The sequence below is a fragment of the Trachurus japonicus genome, chromosome 12, assembly GCF_045865225.1.
Source record: "Trachurus japonicus isolate A0001 chromosome 12, Traja_1.0".
Taxonomy (NCBI): Eukaryota; Metazoa; Chordata; class Actinopteri; order Carangiformes; family Carangidae; genus Trachurus; species Trachurus japonicus.
This window is the reverse complement of record NC_140918.1, coordinates 6,479,405-6,505,632: the sequence shown is the minus strand read 5'-3', so window position 1 is coordinate 6,505,632 and position 26,228 is coordinate 6,479,405. Positions and strand designations below refer to the sequence as shown.

At 40.4% G+C, this 26,228-nt stretch overlaps 4 protein-coding genes across 5 annotated transcripts; 3 read left to right on the top strand and 1 right to left on the bottom strand.

The window, feature by feature from the left end:
- The first annotated feature begins 1,161 nt into the window (after positions 1-1,161).
- LOC146976989 (torsin-1A-like) lies at positions 1,162-7,641 on the top strand. Of its 2 annotated transcripts, XM_085792798.1 has the most exons (7): positions 1,162-1,342; positions 1,412-1,442; positions 1,930-2,198; positions 2,368-2,543; positions 2,916-3,043; positions 3,140-3,385; positions 7,573-7,641. In XM_085792798.1, exons 1-6 carry the CDS (start codon positions 1,169-1,171, stop codon positions 3,382-3,384), a joined length of 1,023 nt encoding a protein of 340 aa, XP_085648924.1. In that variant the 5' UTR covers positions 1,162-1,168; the 3' UTR covers position 3,385; positions 7,573-7,641. The 2 variants fall into 2 exon arrangements, with proteins under 2 accessions (XP_085648924.1, XP_085648923.1); XM_085792797.1 differs by having other exon boundaries at positions 1,162-1,442.
- Positions 5,188-7,641, top strand: LOC146976990 (torsin-1A-like). The gene is made up of 5 exons (XM_085792799.1): positions 5,188-5,460; positions 6,272-6,540; positions 6,624-6,799; positions 7,104-7,231; positions 7,327-7,641. The coding sequence occupies exons 1-5, from the start codon at positions 5,220-5,222 to the stop codon at positions 7,569-7,571; spliced, it is 1,059 nt and encodes a 352-aa protein (XP_085648925.1). The 5' UTR covers positions 5,188-5,219; the 3' UTR covers positions 7,572-7,641.
- A 241-nt stretch (positions 7,642-7,882) lies between these two features.
- Positions 7,883-12,155, bottom strand: nsa2 (NSA2 ribosome biogenesis homolog (S. cerevisiae)). The gene is made up of 6 exons (XM_085792803.1): positions 12,018-12,155; positions 10,816-11,003; positions 9,385-9,535; positions 9,112-9,291; positions 8,805-8,997; positions 7,883-8,178 (listed from the first exon to the last, which is right to left on the bottom strand). The coding sequence occupies exons 1-6, from the start codon at positions 12,018-12,020 to the stop codon at positions 8,111-8,113; spliced, it is 783 nt and encodes a 260-aa protein (XP_085648929.1). The 5' UTR covers positions 12,021-12,155; the 3' UTR covers positions 7,883-8,110.
- A 248-nt stretch (positions 12,156-12,403) lies between these two features.
- Positions 12,404-25,482, top strand: gfm2 (GTP dependent ribosome recycling factor mitochondrial 2). The gene is made up of 20 exons (XM_085792795.1): positions 12,404-12,688; positions 12,779-12,863; positions 13,358-13,403; positions 13,503-13,600; positions 13,704-13,829; positions 14,435-14,523; positions 15,285-15,373; positions 15,478-15,538; positions 16,594-16,788; positions 17,460-17,540; positions 17,636-17,784; positions 19,669-19,809; positions 19,922-20,021; positions 20,550-20,730; positions 20,832-20,908; positions 22,241-22,379; positions 23,255-23,425; positions 24,058-24,173; positions 24,878-25,060; positions 25,182-25,482. The coding sequence occupies exons 1-20, from the start codon at positions 12,647-12,649 to the stop codon at positions 25,308-25,310; spliced, it is 2,298 nt and encodes a 765-aa protein (XP_085648921.1). The 5' UTR covers positions 12,404-12,646; the 3' UTR covers positions 25,311-25,482.
- Positions 25,483-26,228: the final 746 nt, after the last annotated feature.

The following is a 26,228-nucleotide window of genomic DNA, read 5'->3' as shown; positions in this document are numbered from 1 at the left end:
GGTTAAATACATTTTCAAAGTTGTCGTCAGTAAATATTAAAGCAGAAGAAAGCAGGATGTTTGTGTTAATATAAGTCTTAAATAGTTCTATCTTCCGACAGCAATCACTTATATAGAGTGTTTGGTCTGAAACACGGGTCTGTCAGTCACTCTGCTCTGCTGTAAGCTGAGGAGAAAACTTTCCTTGTATCCTACAACCTTTATCCAATGAGGGGAGAGAAACGGCATAAAGGGGCGGTCCTCTCTGTGTGTGCAGCCAAGGGATGCGCGTGAATGTGGTGACGTAGGGACGAGGGTGGGGACTGCCAACTCCATCGGCTGACAGGAAGTTAGCCAAAACCACCGGATCACTTCTGCTTTAAATAACAGCACTGGAATATTATAAAATATCCAGATGTAAATTTACTTAATAGAATTACAAAATATTTGGTCCGTTGGTTTCTAAAACTATTTTTCTTTTTTTTTTTCTAACTGATGGTACACTGTTGGGAACACAACCAGAAAAATACATAAATAAATTCTCAGGTTCTATTTGCGTCATTCTCTAATTTGTCTTTTCTGTCATAAACTAAACTGTGGTTAAATATATTATAAGTACTGTATAGAAGTTTTTGCTAGTAAATATTAAGGAACACTTCCTCCAAAGACCTCAACATTTAAAAACTCAATACTTAAAGAAATAAGAATCAGAATTGGAATCAGCTTTATTGGCCAGTATGTTTGCACACACAGGAACTTGTTTTGGCACATTTTTCCTCATGCAGACTTTGTGAAGACACAGACAGACAAGAACAAGACGACATATACAAAATAATCAAAATATGTACAAATAAAATATATAAATATAAACCAAGCAACATCTGAGTTTCTCATGTGACAGGTCAGTAGAAACTAAAAAGACAGGAACAAAACCATCATCCGTTTGACATTGATCATCCTTAACATGGCATCATACATCAGGAAACCTCTGCTGCTTGAGCTGTGTGAAGTCCAGTGGATCAGGTTGGAGCATCTTCAGCTTCTTACCCTGTGGCGCCACCTTCAGGAGGAACTCTGCGAGAGACACAGCCAGGTAAGTTCAACTGGTAAGTTCCTCTCCTCTCCATTGGTTTCGGTTTCTGTTTACAGGTCAGGAGTTATTTGCGGTTATAGACTACCTGAGATCGAGATGAAGCCGATGAAGAGACACGTCTTTCTCCTGGGGCTGCTGCTGCTGCTGCTGCTGCTGCTGCTGCGCTCCGGTCCGACCGAGGCGTTTGTTGATCCCATCAGCGCAGCGGTCGGAGCGGCCGGAGCGTTGGCAGCGGCCGGAGTGGGGTATTTGTGGAAGAGGTCCGCACCTGACAGCCGTGGACAAGCATCTAACAGCCGTGGACTATCACCTGACTTCCTATTTCTACCTGAATTTCCTAATCCAGACAGGGTCTCTTTCAATCCTACGGGTAACAATACCACATATGACATATTTTAAAGGCCCCATGCTGTGCACTTTTCTCTGGGTTTATTTACCTTTGCAATGTTAACTTTTTCAGCAGTTTATTTGTTTTTCACTGCATGAGGAAATGTAGGTCTAGGTGTAAAGTTCAATGCAGGCTGTTCCCTGCTAATTGTTTTTGTCCTCTTTATGAAGACCAGATACTGCAGGTAAGATTGTAATAATAAGGGGACTTGATTTGACCAAGAAAAAAATGACTTGGACTTGCTTGAGACTTGCATGTGTGACTTGATCCCATCTCTTAAGACGTTAAATCAATGTGTCTGTCTCGTAATCCTGCTGGGTCCTATCTGAAACATGACACCTGTTAAATGGTGAAATATTAAAATCCACAATCCACAACTTCCTGTTGTGAAATTCACCAAATCACTGTGGATTTGACAGTTCTACGTCCCCAATAAAACATGTCATGTCATGTGGCTCTCTGTTCCCAGGCCTGGAGAATGACCTGCACAACAGACTGATCGGGCAGCACATTGCATCACGCATCGTGTTTAAGGCCGTGAACGGATTCATGAACAACAACAACCCAGACAAACCTCTGGTTCTGTCTCTGCACGGACCGACCGGCACAGGGAAGACCTTCATCAGTAAACTGATCGCTGAGAACATATACCAGAAGGGAATGGACAGCAGCTTTTTTCACCTTTTCTCAGCCACACATCACTTCCCACATCCACAGGAACATCTTCACACCTACAAGGTACAAACAGAGCACAAACAACCTTCATCTGACCACCCGACAACCTATTTCGTTGTACAGTTATGCATAAGGACAAATAAAGGCTGTTCTATTCTACAGTATTATTCTAAAAACACAGTGACTTGGTTCTGTATGAATTAACTGTACATTTTCTCCTGTTCCTCCTCAGTCTCAGTTGAAGCAGTGGATCAAAGAAGGCGTCTCCAAATGTGAACGCTCCATGTTCATCTTTGACGAGGTGGATAAGATGCATCCTGAGCTGATCGACAGCATCAGCCCGTATCTGGACCACTATGCAAAGCTGGATGGAGTTTCTTATCGGAAATCCATCTTCATCTTCCTCAGGTGAGAAGCTGAGTGGATTCATGTGGGTTTAAATCAGAACTGTTTAGTAGAAATGAATGGTTGGAAAAGTCACTGAAATAGTCAGATAAGGACCCCCAGTAATCTAACATTGGAAAAACATTGAGGGACTGAGTTTCAAAAATCCCTTTTCTCTTTAAGGCAAGGCAAGGCAATTTTATTTGTATAGCCCGTTTTTACAAACAGTTTGTCTCAAAGCGCTTCACATAGCATCATAACATCCTCTGCCCTTAGATCCTCACATCCACAGTCGAAAAACTCCATAGAAAACCGTTTTAACCGGGGAAAATTGGAGAAACCTTAGGGTGAGACACAGAGGAGGCGATTTCTAACATGTTGTCTTATTCCTCATAGCAACGCAGGAGGGGACGTCATTACACAGAAGGCTTTACATTTCTGGAAATTTGGACGGAACCGAGGGGAGATCGAGTACAAAGATCTGGAAGTGTCTCTGACTCGGTCGTTGTTCAACAATAAAAACAGTGAGGATAAATCACAGAAATTCTGTTGTGTCATCTTAACTGAGAAACCAGCTTCTGAGAAAAATAGTTTTTTAACATGTGAATTTCTCCCTGCAGCCAGCTTATATCGTTCAAATTTGATTTACAAGAACATGGTGGACTTACTCGTCCCGTTCCTGCCTCTGGAGCGCAGACACGTCATCCATTGTGTCAATGCTGAGATGAAAACCAAAGGACTTCGGCCAGACCGGAGAGTGGCAGAGAAACTGGCCAAAGATTTAACCTACTATCCCAAGATTTTAAAAGCTTTCTCTAGCAAGGGCTGCAAGACTGTCGGGGCCAAGCTGCACTTCTACCTCTAAGGTTTTTTTTATGACTGAAGCTATAATCTTGGGAACACATAACAAATACAACCTTAACTTTCGTTTCGTTCAATTCAAGCTCCTGAAGTCCGGGAGGCGCTACAGGGTCCCATTAGCTAAGGGAACCTTTAAAAAATCTTTTATCCCCAACACTACTCACCTCCTCAATTCAACATAAGTGATGCACTAACACTGAACTGCTCTTAACTGTCTTCTTCTTTTTTTTACTCTATGTTTTAACTGTGTTTTTAAAGGCATTCTCAACTGCTGTATGTTTTCAATGAGATTTTGTATCTTTATGGTGAGCCGAAGGCAAATTTCCACCATGGTGGATAATAAAGATTTATTGTATTGTATTGACTTAACGGTTTAGTAGTATTATTGATGTGTTTCCTCTCACCAACCTGTCACATGTTTGTCTTTTCTCATAACTCAGTTAAATCGTAAACTGTCTGGACATTTTTAAATTAATCATTATTTAGAGTCAAGAACAAAATCAAGGTACCTGTTTTCTGGAGTATATTTCCATGGGCATTCATTTTGCACTGATTTAAAACCTCAAAACCCTATGTTTTGGTTTCGGCCCATAGAAACCAATGGTGCACCACGTCAGCTCTGTGTCTTGATCTCCCTCATCTGGCTCTTCCTCATCTGAACTTTTACACTCTCCTACAGGGTCATCATCTTACCTTGGACTCTTATCCTCTGATAAATCAATTTCTGAATCCCCCTCAACTATTTAAGAATATAAGAATTTACTCAGCCTCTGTCAATGAGCTGTTCCTAAAGAAATGTGACGGAAACACAAGTAGGCTACAGAGTCCCGATGTCCACTACAGTGTACATTAGTAAAATTTGCTTTTTTTCATATGAAAAGTAAACAATTCAGTTCTGAAAATGTATTTCAGTGTTGCTGATGTTTATTTATAATAAACAATCAACATATAGGACTCAAAATACTTAAAATTGTAAATGTCATGCTCACTTGTACTCTTTCCCATAAAATGTGCTTGTTGCGATGTCGGCCATTTTTAAAAGAGATGCACAGGAAGTTTGGAAGGTCACACCCCCCCACACAAGATATCATTGGAAAGGGCCAGTTGTCCTCTGTAGTGAACAACAGGACTTAAAGGGATAGTTCAACATTTTGGCAAATTGGCCCATTGCCATAATCGCTATAGTCATAGCAGTAGGTTCATTACCTTTAATTGTAGGTGTAAGCTATTTTCAGTACGGCGGAGCGCAGCAGCTGGCTGCTCAGAGCTACGCTATGGAGGCTAACGGAATTTCTTGGTTTCCCTCATTAAACTCATCAAATTCAACATCCCAAAACTCCACAGCGCTTTTGTAGACAAGTTGTGACCTGCACAACCACCACGCTATGAGATAATGACGGAACGATACGAAACGGAGCCGTTTTCGAGGTAAATACAGGGTAAATACGGAGACTGCTTGCTGAAAAACTGTCCCTGAACGCAACGCGCATCAGCGGTTTTGTATGAATTTACCTCGAAAACGGCTCCGTTTTTCTCATGTGACAGGTCAGTAGAAACTAAAATGACAGGAACAAAACCATCATCCGTTTGACATTGATCATCCTTAACATGGCATCATACATCATGAAACCTCTGCTGCTTGAGCTGTGTGAAGTCCAGTGGATCAGGTTGGAGCATCTTCAGCTTCTTACCCTGTGGCGCCACCTTCAGGAGGAACACAGCCAGGTAAGTTCAACTGGTAAGTTCCTCTCCTCTCTTCATTGGTTTCGGTTTCTGTTTACAAGTCAGGAGTTATTTATTTGCGGGGTGAGAGTGGAAGTTAGGCGACCTTAGATCGAGATGAAGCCGATGAAGAGATACATCGTCTTTCTCCTGGGGCTGCTGCTGCTGCTGCTGCGCTCCGGTCCGACCGAGGTGTTTGCTGATCCCTTCAGGGCAGCGGTCGGAGCGGCCCAAACGTTGGCAGCGGCCGGAGTGGCGTATTTGTGGACATGGTACACACCGGACAGCCGTGGACAATCACTTGACTTCCGTCTACCTGAAATTTTTAATCCAGACGAGGTCTCTTTCAGTTCTACGGGTAACAACACCACATGACATATTTTAATTCATTGAGCTTTATAGGTTTTTATTATTATTATTATTATTATTATTATTATTATTATTATTATTATTATTATGATGATGATGATGATGATTTAAAACTAAGGTCAAATGAACAATAAACGTCAAATATAGTTTTATATTTGTTACGCGAAATACATTTTCATTCTATTCTATTCAAACTAATCAAATAAACTATGATATATGGATAATAATAATAATAATAATAATAATAATAATAATAATAATAATAATAATAATAATACCAGAGATGGGATCAAGTCATACCTGCAAGACTCAAGTCCCAGCTCATTTTTTCTTGAGTAAGTCAAGTCACTTCATTGTTGCAATCTTACCTACAGCATCTGGGTTTAATACAGAGAATTACTAAATAAAAAACTTAATTTGTTGTGTTTTAAAACTATTACTACATAATTTACTCATTTTTTAAACTCATATTTACTTAATTTATAGTTTGACTGCATTTTAAAACAATATTTATGTAGGCTGAGTCACTTTATTACTGATTTTTGTCTGTCAGTATCTGATTATCACTGTCTCGTTTCATCTGAAACATGACACCTGTTAAATGGTGAAATATTAAAATCCACAGTCACAGTGTTCAATTTTTTTTTGTTTTTTTGGACCAATTTTGGGGCAGATCAGACAATGTAGGCTGTAACAGAGTTACAACAAATTCCTGTCGTGAAATTCACCAAATCACTGTGGATTTGACAGTTCCACGTCCCCAATAAAACATGTCATGTCATGTGACTCTCTGTTCCCAGGCCTGGAGAATGACCTGCACAACCGACTGTTCGGGCAGCACATTGCATCACGCATCGTGTTTAAAGCCGTGAACGGATTCATGAGCAACGACAACCCAGACAAACCTCTGGTTCTGTCTCTGCACGGACCGACCGGCACAGGGAAGAACTTCATCTGTAAACTGATCGCTGACAACATTTACAAGAAGGGAATGGACAGCAGCTTTGTTCGTCTTTTCTCACCCACACATCACTTCCCACATCCACAGGAACATCTTCAAACCTACAAGGTACAAACAACCTTCACCTGAAACACAGTGACTTGGTTCTGTTTGGATAACTGTAGCCTATATTTTCTCCTGTTCCTCCTCAGTCTCAGTTGAAGCAGTGGATCAAAGAAGGTGTCATGAAATGTGAACGCTCCATGTTCATCTTTGACGAGGTGGATAAGATGCATCCTGAACTGATCGACAGCATCAGCCCGTATCTGGACCACTACGCAAACCTGGATGGAGTTTCTTATCGGAAATCCATCTTCATCTTCCTCAGGTGAGAAGCTCAATGGATTCCTGTGGGTTTGAATCAGAATTGTTGTGTAGAAATGAACGGTAGAGTTTTACTTGAAATAATCAGTCAGATAAGGACCCCACCCAGTAACCTGATGTTGGAAAAACACTCAGGGACTGAGTTTCAAAAACTCTCTTGTCTTTTCAACAGCAAGTCCTGAGAAGAAAAAACAGAAAGATGTAGCACAAAAAAACATCTGTACTTTTATTCTGTTTTATTTTATTTTTTCATCAGTTAAAATCAGTGTTGAATTTTCTAACATGTTGTCTTTTATTTTTCCTCATAGTAACGCAGGAGGGGACATCATTACAGAGAAGACTTTAGATTTCTGGAAAGCAGAACGAAAACGAGAGGAGATCGAGTACAAACATCTGGAAGAGTCTCTGACTGAGTCACTGTTCAATGATAAAAACAGTGAGGATGAATCAATTAAATTCTGTTGTCATGATCAATAAGAAACCAGCTTCAGAGAGAAATCTTTTTTTTAACATGTGAATTTCTCCCTGCAGGCGGCTTTTATCATTCAAGTTTGATCGACAAGAACATGGTGGACTCACTCGTCCCATTCCTGCCTCTGGAGTACGAACACGTCGTTCAGTGCGTCTTGGCCGAGATGAGAAATGAAGGACTTTGGCCAAACCAGGAAGTGGCAGAGAAACTGGCCAAAGATTTAACTTATTATCCCAAGATTGAAAAAGCTTTCTCTAGCAACGGCTGCAAGACTGTCGGGGCCAAGCTGCACTTCTACCTCTAAGGTTTTTTTATGACTGAAGCTACACTCTTGGGAACACATTATAAATAAAATCTTAACTCTCGTTTCACTATTTAGTAGTATTATTGATGCGTTTCCTCTCACCAGCCTGTCCCATGTTTGTCTTTTCTCATAACTCAGTTAAATCGTAAACTGTCTGGACATTTTTAAATGTCTTAAACTGAAGTTGTTGCAAGTAAATATTAAGGAACATTTCCTCCAGGCACTTCAACACTTTAAGAAAACAAGCAACATCTCAGTTTCTCACGTGACCTGTCAGTAGAAAGTAAAAACACAGGAACAAAACCATCATGTGTTGTCATATCAAGTTTATTTATATCAAGTTTATCACCTCATTAATTTTCTTCAAACATTGAACAAAACAAAAAAACGGTTGTGTTGCGTCCGCGTTCCTCCTTTAAAGTCCCGTTAGTTGAAGGCCTTGACGTGTTTACATCTCCGTGATCTTTGTGGAAAACGGTCACTCCTCGTGTAAACAGAGAGTCACCAGGTAGCTACAGTCTGTATGAAGGTTCAGAGTCTTAGACCAGCAGGACTGCGTTAATGCAGCCGTCATTTTCTGGGTTGTTTGTCACTTGGGCGTATTTACCTGAGAGGCAGAAGAAAATAAGTTACAACATTATCACATACTACATTAATATGTCTACAGGACTTAAAAGTTAAAGTTAAAGGGATAGTTCAACATTTTGGCAAATTGGCCCATTGCCATAATCCCTATAGTCATAGCAGTAGGTTTGTTACCTTTAAGCTATTTTTAGAGCGGCGGAGCAGAGCCGTGAGCTGCTCAGAGCTACGATACGGAGGCTCATGGGATTTCTTGGTTTCCCTCATCAAACTCATCAAATACACAATCCAACAACTCCACAACGCTCTGGTGGACAAGTTGTGACCTGCACATTCACCACGCTATGAGATAATAACAGAACGTTACCAGACAGAGTTGTTTTAGAGGTAAATTCATGCAAAACCGCTGATGTGCGTTGCCTTCAGGGGCAGTTTTTCCATCAAGCAGTCTCTGCATTTACCTTGAAAACAACTATGTCTGGTAACGTTCTGTTATTATCTCATAGCGTGGTGAATGTGCAAAATGTTGAACTATCCCTTTAATTGATTAAGAGTATTCAGTTTTTTACAGGAGCTTCTTTGGTGAAGCTGAATTTCTTGTTGAATGAAGTTCTTCCTGCAGTGCATGTACATGTAAATACACAGACTTACCCCAGACGACCTTTCCTCCTTGTGTGACCAGACCCAGCTCGCTGACGTTGACCTCTACGACCGTTCCTTTAGTGATGACGCCCAGGGAGGTGTAGAGCGGTGAGGAGGGGTTCTTCTTCACGCCGAGGATGGGGAGGCAGAACGTGGCCTTCAGCTCTGGATGTGTGACGTGAGCCTTCTTAAAACGCAAACCCTGAGGGAAGACAACAAGCCAACAACTTTAAACCCGAGTTCATTCATCAGTTTGAGGGGAGAATATCACAGACATCAAGGATTTCAAAATAAAACTCTGGTAACGGGATCTTACCATGGGTCTGATGAAACGTTCATACTTTGGAGGTTTACGGGTGAAGCCGTCACCGACGAAGCAAACTTTAGTCACCATCCTCTTCCAGGCTTTCTTCTGTCTCTTTCCAGTCTTGATGACTTTCAGCACTTCTGTCTCTCCTTGGGCGCGCACCTTCGGCAGCGGCACCTCCCATTTACCCTACAGTAAACACCACACATATGTGTTAAGAAACTGTTTACATACATCTATAAAACCACAAATAAATCCTTCTGCTAACAAATGAGCACTCACAGCCTTCTCTTTCCTCTTCTGTTTGATCATGTTGGAGAGGACTTTAGCTCTGGACTGTCCCTCTCTGTCCAGGAGATAAGCTGGCACTGCTCCCTCTGGCGTCTTGTCGTCATTCTTCTGTTTCGTCCTCCTCTGTTCGTGCATTTTGATGCTGCAAACGTAAAAAAAAAGTAACAATCAAGAATTGTTTTACATGAAAGTTGGGGAAAAAAGTAGGGATGTCCCGATCCGATCACGTGATCGGAAATCGGGGTCGATCACGTGGTTTCAGACTCGATCGGAATCGGACGTTACATCCCGATCAGGAATCGGATATATTACATATCTACATGTCAGGGTTTTCCTATCTGTCTAAAGCGAAGACGGGCCGCATGGGGGGCGTTCAGATGTATTACTTTTACTGTAGACGTTCGTCATGTGCGCTCATTACCCAAAGCGACGCGCATTCGGTGCAGCGTGCTTGTGTTTTGTGCACGGTCTGTGGCGCACAGCTCCACGGTGTGTGTGTGTGGCTGCGTCGTCGTGGACAAGTAACGATATGAAATGACGGCGCTTGCGAGAGTGTGAGAGACGATCGTGTCACCGTGTCAGCTCACTGTTTGTTTGTGTGTGTGTGGCTGCGTTGTTTCACTGCTGACTTCCAAGCAGCTTGTTGTTGATGTTTGAGCGCTACACACACCTGCAGCAACAACAGTCACTGCAGCTTCTACTGAGAGCGAGTCCGACGTAACGCACGTGAGACCGACACACGGACCGACCGCGCAGATGTCGCGGACATTGTTAAACTTCTCATACTGTTGAATAAAAAACTACCGTTGTGTTGCGTGATGGCAGATACAGAACCAGGTATTTATTTAAAGTTAGAGAGGGAGAAGGAGCAAGGTGAGCTGGGTGAGGGAGGGAGGGAGAAGGAGCGGAGTGAGTGAGGGAGGGAGAAGGAGCGAGGTGAGGGAGGGGGGGGGGGCAGACAGGCAGGAGAGGGTGGGATCAGGGGAGAGAGGCTGGTGATTGAGAAAGACATGATAAGCTATTTTATTTTTGACCAAATGTTCTTGTTGTTGACTTATGGATAACGGCATTAATATTATACTGTGGAGCTACTGTGCTAATATACATTGAGAGTTTGATATCATGGCATGTCTTACAATACTGCAATAAATGTCATGGGCTTGTTATTGAGGTAGAGTATTATTGTGAGATTGTGATATTGTTACATCCCTAGTAGAGCACAAAGAACAGAAAAATAGTGGGATGATACAGTTGATCTACATTAAAAACTTTACTGCATTGCCAAAGTATCGGATCGGGACTCGGTATCGGCAGATACTCAAAATCAAATGACTCGGACTCGGACTCGGGGGCAAAAAAATGTGATCGGGACATCCCTAGAAAAAAGCAACAAAAGTCAGTTTTTTCTGCCTCTATACTCACGTCTTCTTCATCTGGATCTTCTCTGCGTGTCTCTGTTTGTGGTAGAGTTTGGCCTTCAGACCGATCAGCTTCCTGGCCTTATGGGACCGCTCGTGGGCCTCACGGCTCTCCTTCTTCCTTTTCTTCTCATGGTGGTCCAGGCGGTAGCCGTGCCGCTTGCGGTGCAACTCAATGTGCTCGTTCTGGGGCTGTAAAGGAAAATCCAAACACACACAGTTTAGTTTATGTTGACCCGAAATGTAAAGGAACACAAGTTTGGTTTGATGCAGAAATCCACATTTTCCAGTCCTTACTAGTGTAAGGTAGTTAGTTGTATTATGTATTTTATGCAATTTATTTTTATGCAGTTTGTTTTTACACACTCTTTAGCACCTTTTTAGCCATCAGTATTAGCAAGCATTTTTAGATCTATTATCAAAAGTGTTTGTTGTTTATCTATTTATTCTGTCTATCTATTGTTATTCTGTCTATTTATTGCTATGTTGTTTGAATTAATGTACACATGGATTGCTGGCATCAAGAATATCCTTCGGGATTAATAAAGTTTCACCTCACAGGAAAACTAGGTGTATGGTGAAAAGTGCTTACCCGTTTTGCATAACAAAGGTTTCCAAACATGTTCAAGATAAGATCGTGACTTTAACTGATACATTCACACTTCAATTAATTGATTAATGAAGTTGAAATATCGTATTGCCACTTGTCACATGGCTGCGTGCTGTTTATGTTCCTGTTTGCTATTGTTAGTTGCGACAGACATGTGATCTGCAATCCTCCAAAATCAACTGACAACTAGATTATCACGTATGGACCAAGGTCATTCAGGTCTCAATAATAAAATGTCATGTAATGTCTTGTCTAACAACCCATAATAGCCTAGCCTGAATAAGTCTCTATCAGGTAACGTGCAGTAAGTTAAACATTGCATGTTACAGCTGAGGAGCACGTCACGTGGATGGTACACGGGTTTGACAACTTCCACAGAAAACACATTTTCAGACTTATACGACAAGTTTTACAACATGTAGATGTCAAATATTTTACACATAAACACTTTAAACACATAAACTCCTCAGACACTGAGCAGAGCAGCGTCACCTCGCCACATGTCAACCACAGCTAATGCTAACACGGCATGCTAACGCGTCAAACTACGCGGCTAAAGTCAAATAACAGCAGTTTTTAAAAAGTTGTTTTCTCACCATTGTGTCTTTAAGGTGTTACGTGTTACGATGAAATCTTTGTGAGGAGGTTTCAGTTGTTACAGATGCGGGTTTTTGGTGTTTTCTTCTTGAGGCTGCGCTCCGTCTGATGTTGTTTTCACGGAGTCTGAACTTAGAGGAAGTACGTCATCAACACGCAACCGGAAGTGCTCACCGTAAATGGGAACGACACCGGTTAATGATTTACGGTTTAAGGATAAATCACACATTAAACGGCATATTAAAATATAATTTCGGTATATAATTAATTGTATGAGTCTAAAAATGTATTTTAGATATTAAATGCATTTTTAAATATTACGGGGATTATTTTTGTTTTCATGCGCGGAACTAATAAGCCTCACTCGCTTGTTCCTGTGAATGTATTTTGGAGCTGTACCCCATGAGAGCGTGACTTTTTGACAGTGGTGAAGATGGATTTAATTTGTAGGACATTTTAAAGCCTTTTTAAAAATACTTTCAGCCTTTATTATTCCTCAGCAGTCTGTCTGTCTGTCTCCTTCATCCTCATTGTTATGGTGCAGCCGGTACATATAGTTCCGTCCAGGCGTCTTTTAATTAATGTTCCTCCTCCACTATGAAGCTTGGGAGATAAACAGACACAGACGATGCACTTTAGAGCCTTTGGCACATTTAGCAGGATGGTTTGGGTGAGTCACAGCTTTTACTATTATTATTTTTAAAGTGTTTTGTCACATTTTGTTATATTAACGCCATAACTGGCTCGTTGTCCTTCACAGGGGAGCTATTTACTGAGTGCAGGGCTGCAGAGCTGCAGGTGCAGACTGAGCTGTCATGTGAAGAGACATTACAGCCTCCTCCCTGGTGCGTTGTTTTCATAACTACATGCTGATTTATTATATATAGTAGAGCTACAGGAAACTGATCAATTATTGGATTCAGTCATAAAACATACAGAATACTACACGTTAACTGGTTTATCTGTTATACATGTTTATTTATGTATTTATTAGATTGTCTTCATCATATAGTAAGTGTTTTAGTTTGTTGAAACCTGATCTTCATTGGCAGATAAGTTTTCCATGATGTCATGGAAATCTAGACGTTCACATGTCCTGTATTTTTTCAACAACATACATATCAGATAAGAAGAAAGATTAACTAAAACTGTTTGAAGATCATAGGATATGAAATCAGCTACTTTTTAAGGCCAACAACATATAATCTTTGAAACTGAACATGTGTTTTATTTTTGGCCAAGCACTTGTGGATTTACTTTATTTTATATATCGACTAAACACAGAGAGTCACAGATTCAGTCAGATCATCATCGTTGTTCTTCATCTCCACTGTTGTAGATGACGTTAAATCGTTACGTGCCGTCGTCAACCCTGACATATCCAAGTGAGTAACTACATCCTGCAGTTATACAGTATATATACATATATATCCTGTTATTATAAATATATCAGCTCTGTGTGGACTCATGTGTTGTGTCCACAGGATCCGAAACATCGGCATCATGGCTCACATCGACGCAGGGAAGACGACGACCACAGAGAGGATGCTGTACTACTCCGGCTACACGCGGGCGCTGGGAGGTGTGTGTGTGTGTGTGTGTATGGGTCATAATTCTTCACAAACCATTTTGTTTTCCTGCCTCGCAGCTCATTAATTTCCTTCTCACTGTTTGCTGCTTTTAAGACGTGGACGACGGGGACACGGTCACAGACTTTATGGCTCAAGAGAGGGAGCGAGGCATCACCATACAGTCGGCAGCTGTGACGTTTGACTGGAAAAGCCACAGGATAAACCTCATAGACACACCAGGTAGATTATTATTATTATTATAATTATTATAACCTTTCTTTAAACTCGAAATATATTGAGGAGCAACCTCATTTACAATATAGCCGAGACAAAACACAAAACATTTGAAACATACATACCCAGTAAGCATATGTGGTAAGTTTCAGATGGTTTTGCAGAGTGTTCCAGGTTGCAGGTGCAAAAGTAAGACAAACTGGATTTTCCAAACTCAGTGTTAACAGAGGAAACCTGCAGTGTGAGCCAGTCCTTTAAACATGTATGATAGAGACTTGCATTAAAAGATACTAAAGAGTTAATATAGGATGGTAAGAGACCAGTGAGATCTTTAAAAATAAATAAAACCCAGTGTCTATCATGGCTGTTGGATAGCGAGGGCCATACAGGTCACAATGATGAGTGTTGTAGCTGTCGGCTGTAATAAACCTCTGTAATAAATGATATACGGTGTCAAGTGGGGGTGGAGTTGTAGCTGATTCATGCCTGTGTAAAATGAGAAAGAGAAAAGGATGATTTGTTTCTGTAAACAAATCCGAAACAAATCAACCTTTCATGAAATTAAAGGTAATTATTTCCTGCTTTTTGTGTGTGTTTGTGTGTGATTGCAGGACATGTTGACTTCACACTGGAGGTGGAGCGGGCGCTTCGTGTTCTCGACGGAGCTGTCGCGGTGTTTGATGCCTCCGCTGGCGTTGAGGTCAGTCCACCTGCTTCCTACGGTGGCCCTGAAGGCTCAGTGCACTGCAGCTTAAGAAAAAACACACGCAAAGACACAAACATGCTACAAATCCAGAAAAACCACCTCATCAATTTGCTGTAAAAACTCACAACACAACAGAAGTGAAAGCGCTCCCAGACTGGTCCCAGATACACTTCCTGCACTGCAAAACTCAAAATCTTACCAAGAATATTTGTCTTATTTCTAGTCAAAATGTAATTTCTTATTTCAAAACAAATCTCATTATACTTAAAATAAGACTCATCACATTAAAAAGTATCTTGTTTTTAGACACTTTTGACTTCTTTCAAGCATATTTTCACTTGAAATAAGTAGAAAAATTTGATAGTGGAGCAAGTTTTTCTTTCTTATTACAAGCACAAAAAAATTGCTTTCACTGGCAGATTCTTCTACTTATTTCAAGTGAAAATTAGTTTGAAACAAATGAAAATGATCTAAAAACAATTCATTTTTAGGTGATGATTCTTATTTAAGTGAAAAGAGTTAAGTTTTGACTAGAAATGAGACAAATATTCTTGGAAAGATTTTGAGTTTTAGCAGTGTGTTGTTGTGTTGCTCACTGATGATGAAGTTGTGTTTGCTATTTCTGTCTTTGTATGAGCTCTCAGGGCCACCGTAACTTCTCCTCTTCATCATAAACAAATGAAAGTGTAGTAAAAAAGATTTAAATGCACTGTGATCACAGCGTCTTCTGTCGCCTTGACAACAAACACCAACAGGCTCAGACTCTGACGGTGTGGAGACAGGCTCAGAAGCATCACACCCCCTGTGTTTGTTTCCTGAATAAGATGGACAAACCTGCAGCGAAGTGAGTGACTCAATGGTCCGATAACGACACTGTGAAACTTTTCTTCTCCTTTTTCTGAAATCTAACTGGAAATTTTTCTTCTTGTTTTTTTTTTCCCCCATCAGCCTCAGTTTTTCCATCGAGAGCATAAAACAGAAGCTGAAAGCCAACCCAGTGCTCCTGCAGGTAGGCCCTCAGAAAAACTTCAAACTAAATCAAAAGCTTATCAAATCAATTACTTTTTAATGGGCGACTGAAATAAGCACTTTAAATATATATATTTTTACAGTGCAATTTGTGATGCAGCAGAAAAAACAAACAATACAAAGAAAGTACATGGAAAAGACCTTATAGAGTCGGGTTGCCAGCTCATCTGTTCACCTTTATTTTTGATATTTTAATTATTATCAAGGTTTATATTTGTTCTTAATGTTTTTGTGGCTTTTACTGTTGTTTTATTTCTTTTTTTTTTTTAATTTGAATTTGAATTTATTTATTCAGGATAGCCCCTTTGAGATGAATCATCTTATTTTCGAGGGGGTCCTTCCGCGAAATGATACAATAATACAAAGTCAAGTAAAGAAAAAAGAAATACAATGAAACGCATTACAGGACTTATACATAGACACACACACACACACACACTCACACTCACACAGACAAGGCTCTCCTAACCCCAGCTAATTTACAAACAGCCCGATATCAATTTAGCAGTCAACTTACCCTTAGCAAAAAGTAGTAGGCCTAATACTTGAAGTTCATTTTATTAAGTATGCTTGAGTATAAGTATAGCAAGTTTACTATGGACCATGTACTTGTAGCGTACTAGAAAGTTTAGGCCTACTAATTTAATACTTCTTCGGACTAAATTGGAACATTTTAAGTTTATAAAAGTATACTTTATAGGTCATTTTAAGTTCAAGTATACTGCCTCAGTTTTAGTATAAAATGAGTTTACTTGTAGTACACTTTAATAATAAACTACTTTTTGCTAAGGGTAGTGATATCCGTGCTTACAAATGGGGGAAACAAAAAAAAGAGAGAGTTACAAAAATTACAGTTTATATGATAGAAATCTAGGAAGCAACAGAAATATGAGCAGGAAAATGAATGAGAAATAAGAATAAGACAAGAACAACAAAAAATAAAGAAAAGAATAGAAAGAAATAAAAGAAAAGAAAAAATCAGAAACAAGAACAGGGAATTTGCAAATGACTGAATGTATTTCACTTGTTTGGCAGATTCCCATCGGCAGCGGCCGGAGCTTCACGGGTGTGGTCGACCTGTTAACCAATCAGAAGCTGACCTGGAAGCCGAGGTCGATGGGAAACGATGATGACGGTGGACGAACGTTTGAAAGCAAAACTCTGGACCAGAATGAAGAGCCTGAACTCCTGCAGGAGGTGAACGAGGCCCGGGCGGCTTTGATCGAACAGGTAGACATCGTCGTCCTCTTGTTAAAGGGATAGTTCACTCATTATCTACGATAATAGATGTCGACTAAGGGCTGGGAGAAGTTTCAGAGTCCTCCGTCCCTTCTCTGAGTTACGGGGGGGTCCGCGCAGCAGTATTTGTCCATATAATGGTTGTGAATGGTGCTCACTTTTCTTCGTCCAAAAAGACACACCAAAAAACATCAAAATACCTCCATACTGCTCGTCTGTAATGTCCCTCTTGTATTGAAGCCCCAACATGAGAAATTGTTCCACCGGTAAGTGCAAATCACGCGAGATTTGCACTGACACAGGAAGAGCAGTGAACTGAGACACTGGGAGCTTCCGCTACAAACAAGCTTAAAATATAGACTTATTTAATTTTTTTCGGAACAATTTCTCATGTTGGGGCTTCAATACAAGATGGACATTACAGACGAGCACTATGGAGGTATTTGGATGTTTTTTGGTGTGTCTTTTTGGACAAAGAAAAGTAGTGTCCATTCACAACCATTATATGGACAATACTGCTGCCCTTAGTCGACATGAGGGTGAGTAGATAATGAGTGAAATTTGAATTTTGGGTGAACTATCCCTTTAAGATGGTCACGGATCTCCTGGATGTTTTGTTTTGTTTTGTTGTTTCTCCAGCGAGTGTTTCTGTTCCCACGCAGGTCGCCGACCTGGACGACGAGTTTGCTGAACTGCTGCTCACAGACTTCGGTGATAATTTCGACGCCGTCCCTTCGGTCAAAGTGAGTAAGAGGAAGTCTGATCGACCGGTGTAGAAGCCTGGAGGTCAGTGAACACAACACAGTGAGTGAGTGACGTGTTCCTGATGTGTCTGCAGCTGCGTGAGGCCGTGCGCCGCGTCACTCTGGCCCGTCGAGGCGTCCCGGTGCTCTGTGGGAGCTCTTTGAAGAACAAAGGTGTTCAGCCTCTTCTAGACGCCATCGTCTCCTACCTGCCCGCCCCCAACGAACGCCACCACGACCTGGTGTGAGTGAGCTTTAAATGGATATGAATGAGCTCGACTGATTTTATAACATTCATACAAATAATAATAATCATAAAAATTACAAACTAATAATAGGTATAATACAAAAAAAATTTAAATTACACATTAAAAGCAGTTTAAACTGAAAAATAATGAAGCCCCAAAACAGAAAAAAGGTGCAATATTAGAATATAAAACCATAAAAATAAAACACAACAGTGGAGGTTGAATTAAAGCAGAAGTAAGTGGTCCGGTCGTTTTCGCTAATGCTGCGTTCCAGGCAGGCTTTTGAAATCGTAAATTACAGCTTCAAGTCACAACTTACGACTTTGTAGCGTTCCAGGCAACCCACTCGTGTTTTTCCGACCTGTTTTACCGGTGAAAGTCACTATAACGGCCACTCGTAACTTCCGACCCGTGAACTCGTACCAGATCGAACTGGTACGACTTCACGGTCGGAAAAATACGAGTTTCCTTGAACGCACCATAACAGTCCTCGTCCCTACGTCGCCACATTCACGGCGTCCCTTGGCTGCACACACAGCCCTGCATGCCGTTCTCTCTCCTCATTGGATAAAAACTGTAGGATACGATAAATGTTTTCTCCTCGGCTCAGAGCAGAGCAGAGGGACTGAGAGACCCGTGTTTCAGACCAAACACTCTATGTAAGTGATTGCTGTCGGAAGATATAACTATTTAAGACTTATATTTACACAAATATATCACTTACTTCTGCTTTAATTAAAAGCAAGTCATTAGCAGATATATTGTTTGATAGTTCAACATGAGTTATATAAGTGTTTATGTTATGTTGTTTTTATTTCTTGCAGTTCACAAAATGCAACAATTGAATATTAATAACAAAGGACGTGCAAAATTACTAATAAATGAACATTTATGCAACCTGTAATTTTAGAAGGTGCTATATAAATAATAAAGTTTATATTGTTCTTCTTCTCATCGTCATTATTTATTATTATTAGTTGTATTACAGTACAGTAAATTGTATTTTCTACTATTTGCATTCTGGTGCAAGTACCTCTGCACTCTACTTATCATTTTACATTTGAAAAAAATCCAAAAAGGAAACTGAAAATAACTAAAATAAAAATTCACAATTAGTGATAAATGGTAAGAAGATTTATAACAAATGAGTGAGAAGTTAAATAATGTTGGAAGTGTCCTTTTATTAATATGATATCAGTATGTAAATGTGTTTTTATATACAGTATGTATTTTGTACAGGCACTGGTACAAAGACGACCTTTGCGCTCTGGCCTTCAAAGTTCACCCACCACGACCTGGTGTGAGTGAGCTTTTAATGGATATGAATGAGCTCGACTGATTTTATAACATAATAATCATAATAATTACAGACTAATAATACCGGTAGGTATAATACAAAAATTATACCTTAAAAGCAGAAAAACAATGAAGCCCCAGAACAGAAAAAAGGTGTATGAAGGTTAAAAAGTGCAACATTAGGATATAAAACCATAAAAAACAACATAAACAAACATTCAGTGGAGGTTGAATTAATTAAAAGCAACACCATAAAGATGAACTCATTAACAGATATCTTGTTTGATATGAGTAAGTGTTTAAGTTATGTTGTTTTTTTATCTTTTACATGGGATAAAATACAACAATTTAATCTTAATAACAAATGTATTTATGCAAACTATGATTTCAGAAAGTGCTATGCAAATATATGAATAAATATGCTATATAAATTTCCCTATTTTTGAATTTACATTTGAAAATAGTAATAAAAATGAAACTCAAAGATAAAAAACAGTTCATAATCAGTGATAAATGGTTAAATAATGCTGGAACTGTCCTTTATTAATATGAAACATCAGTATTTAAATATGTTGGTCCCTCAGACGCTGGTACAAAGACGACCTTTGCGCTCTGGCCTTCAAGGTTCTCCACGACCGGCAGCGCGGCCCGCTGGTGTTCCTCAGGATCTACTCCGGGACTCTGAAGGCTCAGACGGCCGTTCACAACATCAACAGGAACAACACGTACGTACGGTACACGCTTCCTCCTCTGCAGATCTGGTTTGATGCAGATCTTTTCATGTGACTGACCTTTGTTTTTTATTTTGTTTTATTTTTACCTCTCTGTCGTCTGCAGCGAGAGGATGAGTCGGCTCCTGGTGCCGTTCGCCGACCAACACGTAGAAATCCCCTCGATGTCGGCAGGAAACATTGCACTGACAGTCGGACTGAAGCAGGTACAACACCACACACACACACACACACACACACACTCATTCCTTAGTTGCTCACCCTCATGCTGATGAATACTCTGGAGTAGTTTTTTATTCCTCAAAGTAGAGTAGAGTAATAGGGACCGACACAAAAACGTCCATAAAATTACACAAAAACCATTTAATATTCCTCCACACTGCTCGTCCACTGCAAGCCAAGTGTCCTGAAGGGATATAGTCCAGAGTTTACTCGAAACAACGCCAAACAACGCTCTCACGTTCGGGCGATGCACCCGGACGTGACCGGACTTGCCTAAATGACGTCTTTTTTTGTGTAGTTTTATGGACATTTTTGTGTCGGTCCCTATTTTTCTCATATAAAGTTTTCATTGGACTATGAACCGGCCTCCCGGGTCTCCAGATGCACTTCGAGGAATAAAAAACAACTCTATTCTATCAGCATGAGGGTGAGTCATTCACTAATGACTGAATTTCATTTTTTGGTGAACTATTCCTTTAACAACTTTCTCCTTTTTCCTTCTTCGTCTGCAGACAGTCACAGGCGACACCATCGTTTCCTCCAAGGCCTCGGCAGCTGCTGCAGGACGCCGGGCCCAGACCGAGGGGAAGAAGAACAAAGAAAACACAACGGCCGTGGTGCTTTCAGGGGTCGAGGTCCCCGACCCCGTCTTCTTCTGCACGATAGAGCCGCCCACCATGGCCAAGCAGGCCGGTCAGTGGCACACAGAGGAGATTCTGGTTACACAAATGCTCTGGAAACTTGTCGCCACTCACATATCTGTTTTTATTTATTTATTTATTTTTCTGTTTTAGATCTGGAGAACGCACTGAACTGCCTCCAGAGAGAAGACCCCAGCCTTAAAGTCAGAGTCGACCCCGATTCTGGACAGGTAACAACAACAACAACAACACATCACTAGACGTTAGGGATGTCACAATTATAGATTCTCTTGGTACGATTATTGTCAGAGAAATAATTAAGGTATTATGATTATCACATGTTACACATACATTTTAAAGCAGAACAATGCAAGTCGGCCGGAAATAGCTCGCTCCTTCGTTGGTTTCTCTTTTTTTCCCTCTCCGGAGCTCCCCCACAGTTCTGGGAGGCACATGTCACTGTCGTAAAAAAACAAAAAACTCGCCGCCACCTCCTCCACCCCCCCTTACACGTGCTTGTGTTTACTGCTGTTTGCTAAGCCCTGCTAACACCGAGCTAACGCTAACACCGAGCTAACGCTATGCTAACACGGAGCTAACGCTAACACCGAGCTAACGCTAATACAGCCACACACAGACACAAAGACACAGACATACACACACAGGAATAAAGGTTCCAAAACGCGAAGGTGTGTGTGTGTGTGTCATGATGTATTACATTATCTTATAAAGACCCATGGTGTGTGTATCTGTGTTAGCATTAGCTCCCCGTTAGCCACAAGCTGAACTTCATCAGTAAACATTTCATGTTTCCATGGTTTCCTCCGACTTTCCGAACTCAAACCAATCACGATTCGGGACATGCATGACGTCATGTGCGTTCTTATCTCGTACTGCCGTAAGGCAGTTTCTCGCGATACTTCTATCCATTGACGAGATTTGTAACACCGAGACGGACGACTGATCTTGCAAGTGCGGTTTTCAGCCAGTGGGGGGGGTGAGCGCATTGGCCTAGACCCCATTCACTTCATAACAGGTCACTCAACCATCACAGTGACTCTGAGCCACAATAATTACAGCCCAAATCCTGCATAGTTCCGCTTTAAATCACTATGAATGTGTAAAATCAAGTATAGTCAAAATATAATTATATTACTAATAATTTAAACGTAATACTTTAAGTATCTATTAATAAAAGACTAATTATTAAATATTCAAGTCATTATTTGTCATCTATACTAAATGTTCAAGTTTATTTTAATGTTTTTGTTATTACAAACGACACACTAATATTTAAATTCCTACCAATTCAATGTTACATTAGGTAAATAGACCAGTATCTGTGCATTTTCCTTTATTCTGGCGCACATCTGCCTCTATGTTTTTACAACATCATCTTTTTTTTTAGGAATTTATGATTAATTAATTGCGAAATTGTGATTAATTGTGAAAACAAGTAATCGTGACATTCCTACTGGATGTTTTATCCAACCAGAGCCTCAGATTATAAAATGAGTCGCCGACTGAGCGTCCTCTGTCCTCTCTCTCTCTCTCTCTCTCAGACCGTCCTGTGTGGGATGGGCGAGCTGCACATCGAGATCATCCACGATCGCATCAGACGAGAGTACGGCATCGAGACTCACCTGGGGCCGCTGCAGGTGGCGTACCGCGAGACGGTTCTCCACGACGCCTCGGCCACAGGTACAACCAACACAATATAACACACATCTGAGGAGGAGGAGGAGGAGGAAGATGAGGACCAGTGGTAATTTTTTTTAGTGGTTAAACTGGGTAAACTGTTCATACTTGTATCAAACTTTTTTACATCAAGGACTCCAAAATTGACACAAATTATACCACAGACCCCCATTGGACAAAATTTTGAAGCAAACGCCAGAAATACACAAACAATCAATGTACGTTTAAATTAGGTGTAAATTTTTGAAAGATTATAGAGAAATTTCTGGAAAAAAGTGGTACAATTTCTCAAAAAAAGTTGAAACATTTCTAGAAAAAAGTGGTAAGATTTTTTTTAAAAAGAAAAAAGAAAACATTTCAGATTTTTCAGAAAAAAGTGGTAAAATTTCCAAAAAAAAAAAAAAAAAGTTTTTTTAAAAAATTAGTTAAATTTCTCAAAAGAATTATAGAGAAAGCGAAAATGTGGTACAATTTCTCTCTCAAAAAAAGGGGCAAACAATAGGAAAGGGGTAAAATTTATTGAAAAAAATAATATCAAGTAAAAAAGAAAAATTGAGAAGAAACTGGTAAAGATTTCTCAAAAAAAATCTAGGAAAAGTGGTAAAATTTATTTTAAAAAAAAGTCAAAAAATAATTAAAAAAGTGATAACAGTTAAAAAATTCTAGGAAAAAGTGGTAAAATTTCAAGAAAAAGTTGGGGACCCCCTTGAACCCTTTCAACCCTTCCACTTTGAGAACCACTGACATTTACTTTAGTTAGATAGTTTTGTTGTACTGGGGGTATACTGAAATATTTATGCATTTTCAGTGGGTATATACTGAGTATCACATAGACTACACCACTGATGAGGACATAACCACTGGTTTTCCTCCTGTAGACACACTGGACCGGACCGTCGGAGAGAGGAGACATGTGGTGACGGTGGAGCTGAGCGTCGGACCGGCGGACGTCTCCGCTGAAGTAACGTTCACAGAGGAAATCAGGGAGCAGATCCCACAGGAAGTGAAAGAGGCCGTGGAGAATGGAGTGAACAGCTCATATCTTCAAGGTAACGCACACAAACATTGAATTATAAATACAAAGCAGGCAGAAGAAGAAACAAGTGACGATGATTTCAAAATAAAAGCAGATTTACAGCCTCTATCAAACAGGAAGTCCCTCCCTTCCTGTGTTACAGTGTTAAATGAAGGACAGACTGGCTTTATTGTTTTTGCAGAACATTGAAGTGATGAATGTGTGCCTTGTGGGGAAAAAATGTGTTTTGTTTGCACTACTGAGATATCACAAGTAGGGCTGCAACTAACGATTATTTTCATTATCAATTTAAACGATTAATCGATTAGTTGTTTGGTCAATAAAATGTTGAAAAATGTCATTCAGTGTTTCCCAAACCACAAGACAACGTCCTCAAATGTCTTGTTTTGTCCACAAACCAAAGAGATATTCAGTTAATTGTCCTAAAGGAACAAAGAAACCAGAAATATTCACATTTAAGAAGCTGAAATCAGAGAAATTTGACTTTTTTTCTTTAAAAAACTACTCAAACTGATTATTAAATTATCAAAATAGTTGACGATTAATTTAATAATCAATTATTCGATAAATTTTTGCAGCTCTAATCACAAGAATGAGATGTGTTTTATAAGGACGAGACTGAGTGGTGTCTGTTTACATCGTCAGGCCCGTTGCTAGGTTACCCTCTGCAGAGTGTATCTACACTGATCCAGAGCGTCTCCATGGAACCAGGGACGTCTCCGGCCATGGTGTCCGCCTGTGTGTCCCGCTGCATGCTGAAGGTAAAAAGAAAAAACAACACAGGTCCTAAACTGTAAACGTTAAAGGGATAGTTCAACATTTTGGCAAATTCTCCTATCACCATAATCCCTATAGTCATAGCAGTAGGTTCGTTACCTTTAATTGTCGGTGCAAGCTATTTTTAGAACGGCGGAGCAGAGCCGCGAGCTGCTCAGAGCTACGCTACAGAGGCTCATGGGATTTCTTGGTTTCCCTCATCAAACTCATCAAATACACAATCCAACAACTCCAAAACGCTCTGGTGGACAAGTTGTGACCTGCACATTCACCACGCTATGAGATAATAACAGAACGTTACCAGACAGAGTTGTTTTAGAGGGAAATACAGAGACAGCTTGATGAAAAACTGCCCTCGACGGTAACGTGCATCAGCCGTTTTGCATGAATTTACCTCTAAAACAACTCTGTCTGGTAACGTTCTGTTATTATCTCATAGTGTGGTGAATGTGCAGGTCACAACTTGTCCACCAGAGCGTTTTGGAGTTGTTGGATTGTGTATTTGATGAGTTTGATGAGGGAAACCAAGAAATCCCATGAGCCTCCGTAGCGTAGCTCTGAGCAGCTCACGACTCTGCTCCACCGTGACTATAGGGATTATGGCAATGGGCCAATTTGCCAAAAATGTTGAACTATCCCTTTAAGAGTTCATGCCTGACCTATTATTGGATGTTTTCTCCGGACGCAGGCCCTGAGGCTGGCGGGGGGTCAGGTCCTGGAGCCGGTGATGTCCCTGGAGGTGACGGTCGGGGAGGAACACCTCAGCTCCGTGCTGGGGGACTTGGCCCAACGACGAGGCACCGTCAGAGACATCCAGAGTCGCCACGACAACAAGGTGCTGCTAGCGACCGTGCCCTTGGCGGAAATGATGGTGAGCTCGACCTTCCGATATCTACACATGTTGTTTGTCGCTTTTTGGTTTCATTTTTCGCAGTGAGAATTGATTTTTTTAAAATTATTATTACTATTCACACATGTTTTTCTTCATAAAGGGATATTCCACCGTCCTGCGAACGCTGACGTCCGGCAACGCCACCTTCTCCCTGGAGCTGGACAACTACGAGGCCATGAACCCCCAGGACCAGAACACGCTTCTTAAAAGAATGACTGGACTGTTGTGATTCCTGCTGGGACCACTTTCCCCTCTGAAACCAGCACTTAACGGATTTAAAAATGAAAAAAAATATGTTATTTATAATGTGAGAGAAAATAAAATCATGTTCTTTGTTAGATGTAAAATACATTTGCAATTAATTACCTCATAATTACCTGTTTTTCTACATGAAACAACACATTTTTCATTGAAATTTATCAACATTTGGGGCTCAGGTGGTTCACTTATTGGAGCACAAGTCAGAAAAGCAACCGTCATGTTAGCTAACGTTTAGCCAACAGCAGCTACGTGATAGTTTGTGCATGAAAGCAAAATAACTACAGGTCTACAGGTAGATGTTGTACAATAATGTTGGTACAACTTATTTAATGACACAAAAACAAGACTAAGTGTCTGATAAACAGTGAAATGTTCAGCTTTTATATTCTGTCGATGCACGGAGCGGCCATCTTGGATTGTTCCCTGTCTGTTTCCAATTTGTAATTACAACTATAAGGGGTGTTTTCCTGATGTCATTACATAGCCAACACAGAAAATCCGACTGTCGGCTCTAATAAAAAACCCTAAGCTCATAGACATGTTGTTATAACATGCAAACCATCACAAGCTAACAAAACTGTTGCTATTCCAACTCCAAACTGGAACGCAGCTTTAAGTTTCTCCAGGTTTCATAATACCGTCATTATGGATGATTTAATGACGCAAAAATAAGACTAAGACTAAGTGTCTGATAACAGTGTAATGTTGAGCTTTCTTATCCACCATTGATGCACGAAGCAGCCATCTTGGATTGTGAGCTTATCTTTGCTGCGAGTTTCCAAGTTGAAATTCCAACTTCAGCTAATCCTGATGACGTATTTGTGTACTTGGAAAATCAGATTTCCGAGTTCCAACTGAACGCATCATTTGTCCTAACTGCACCAGC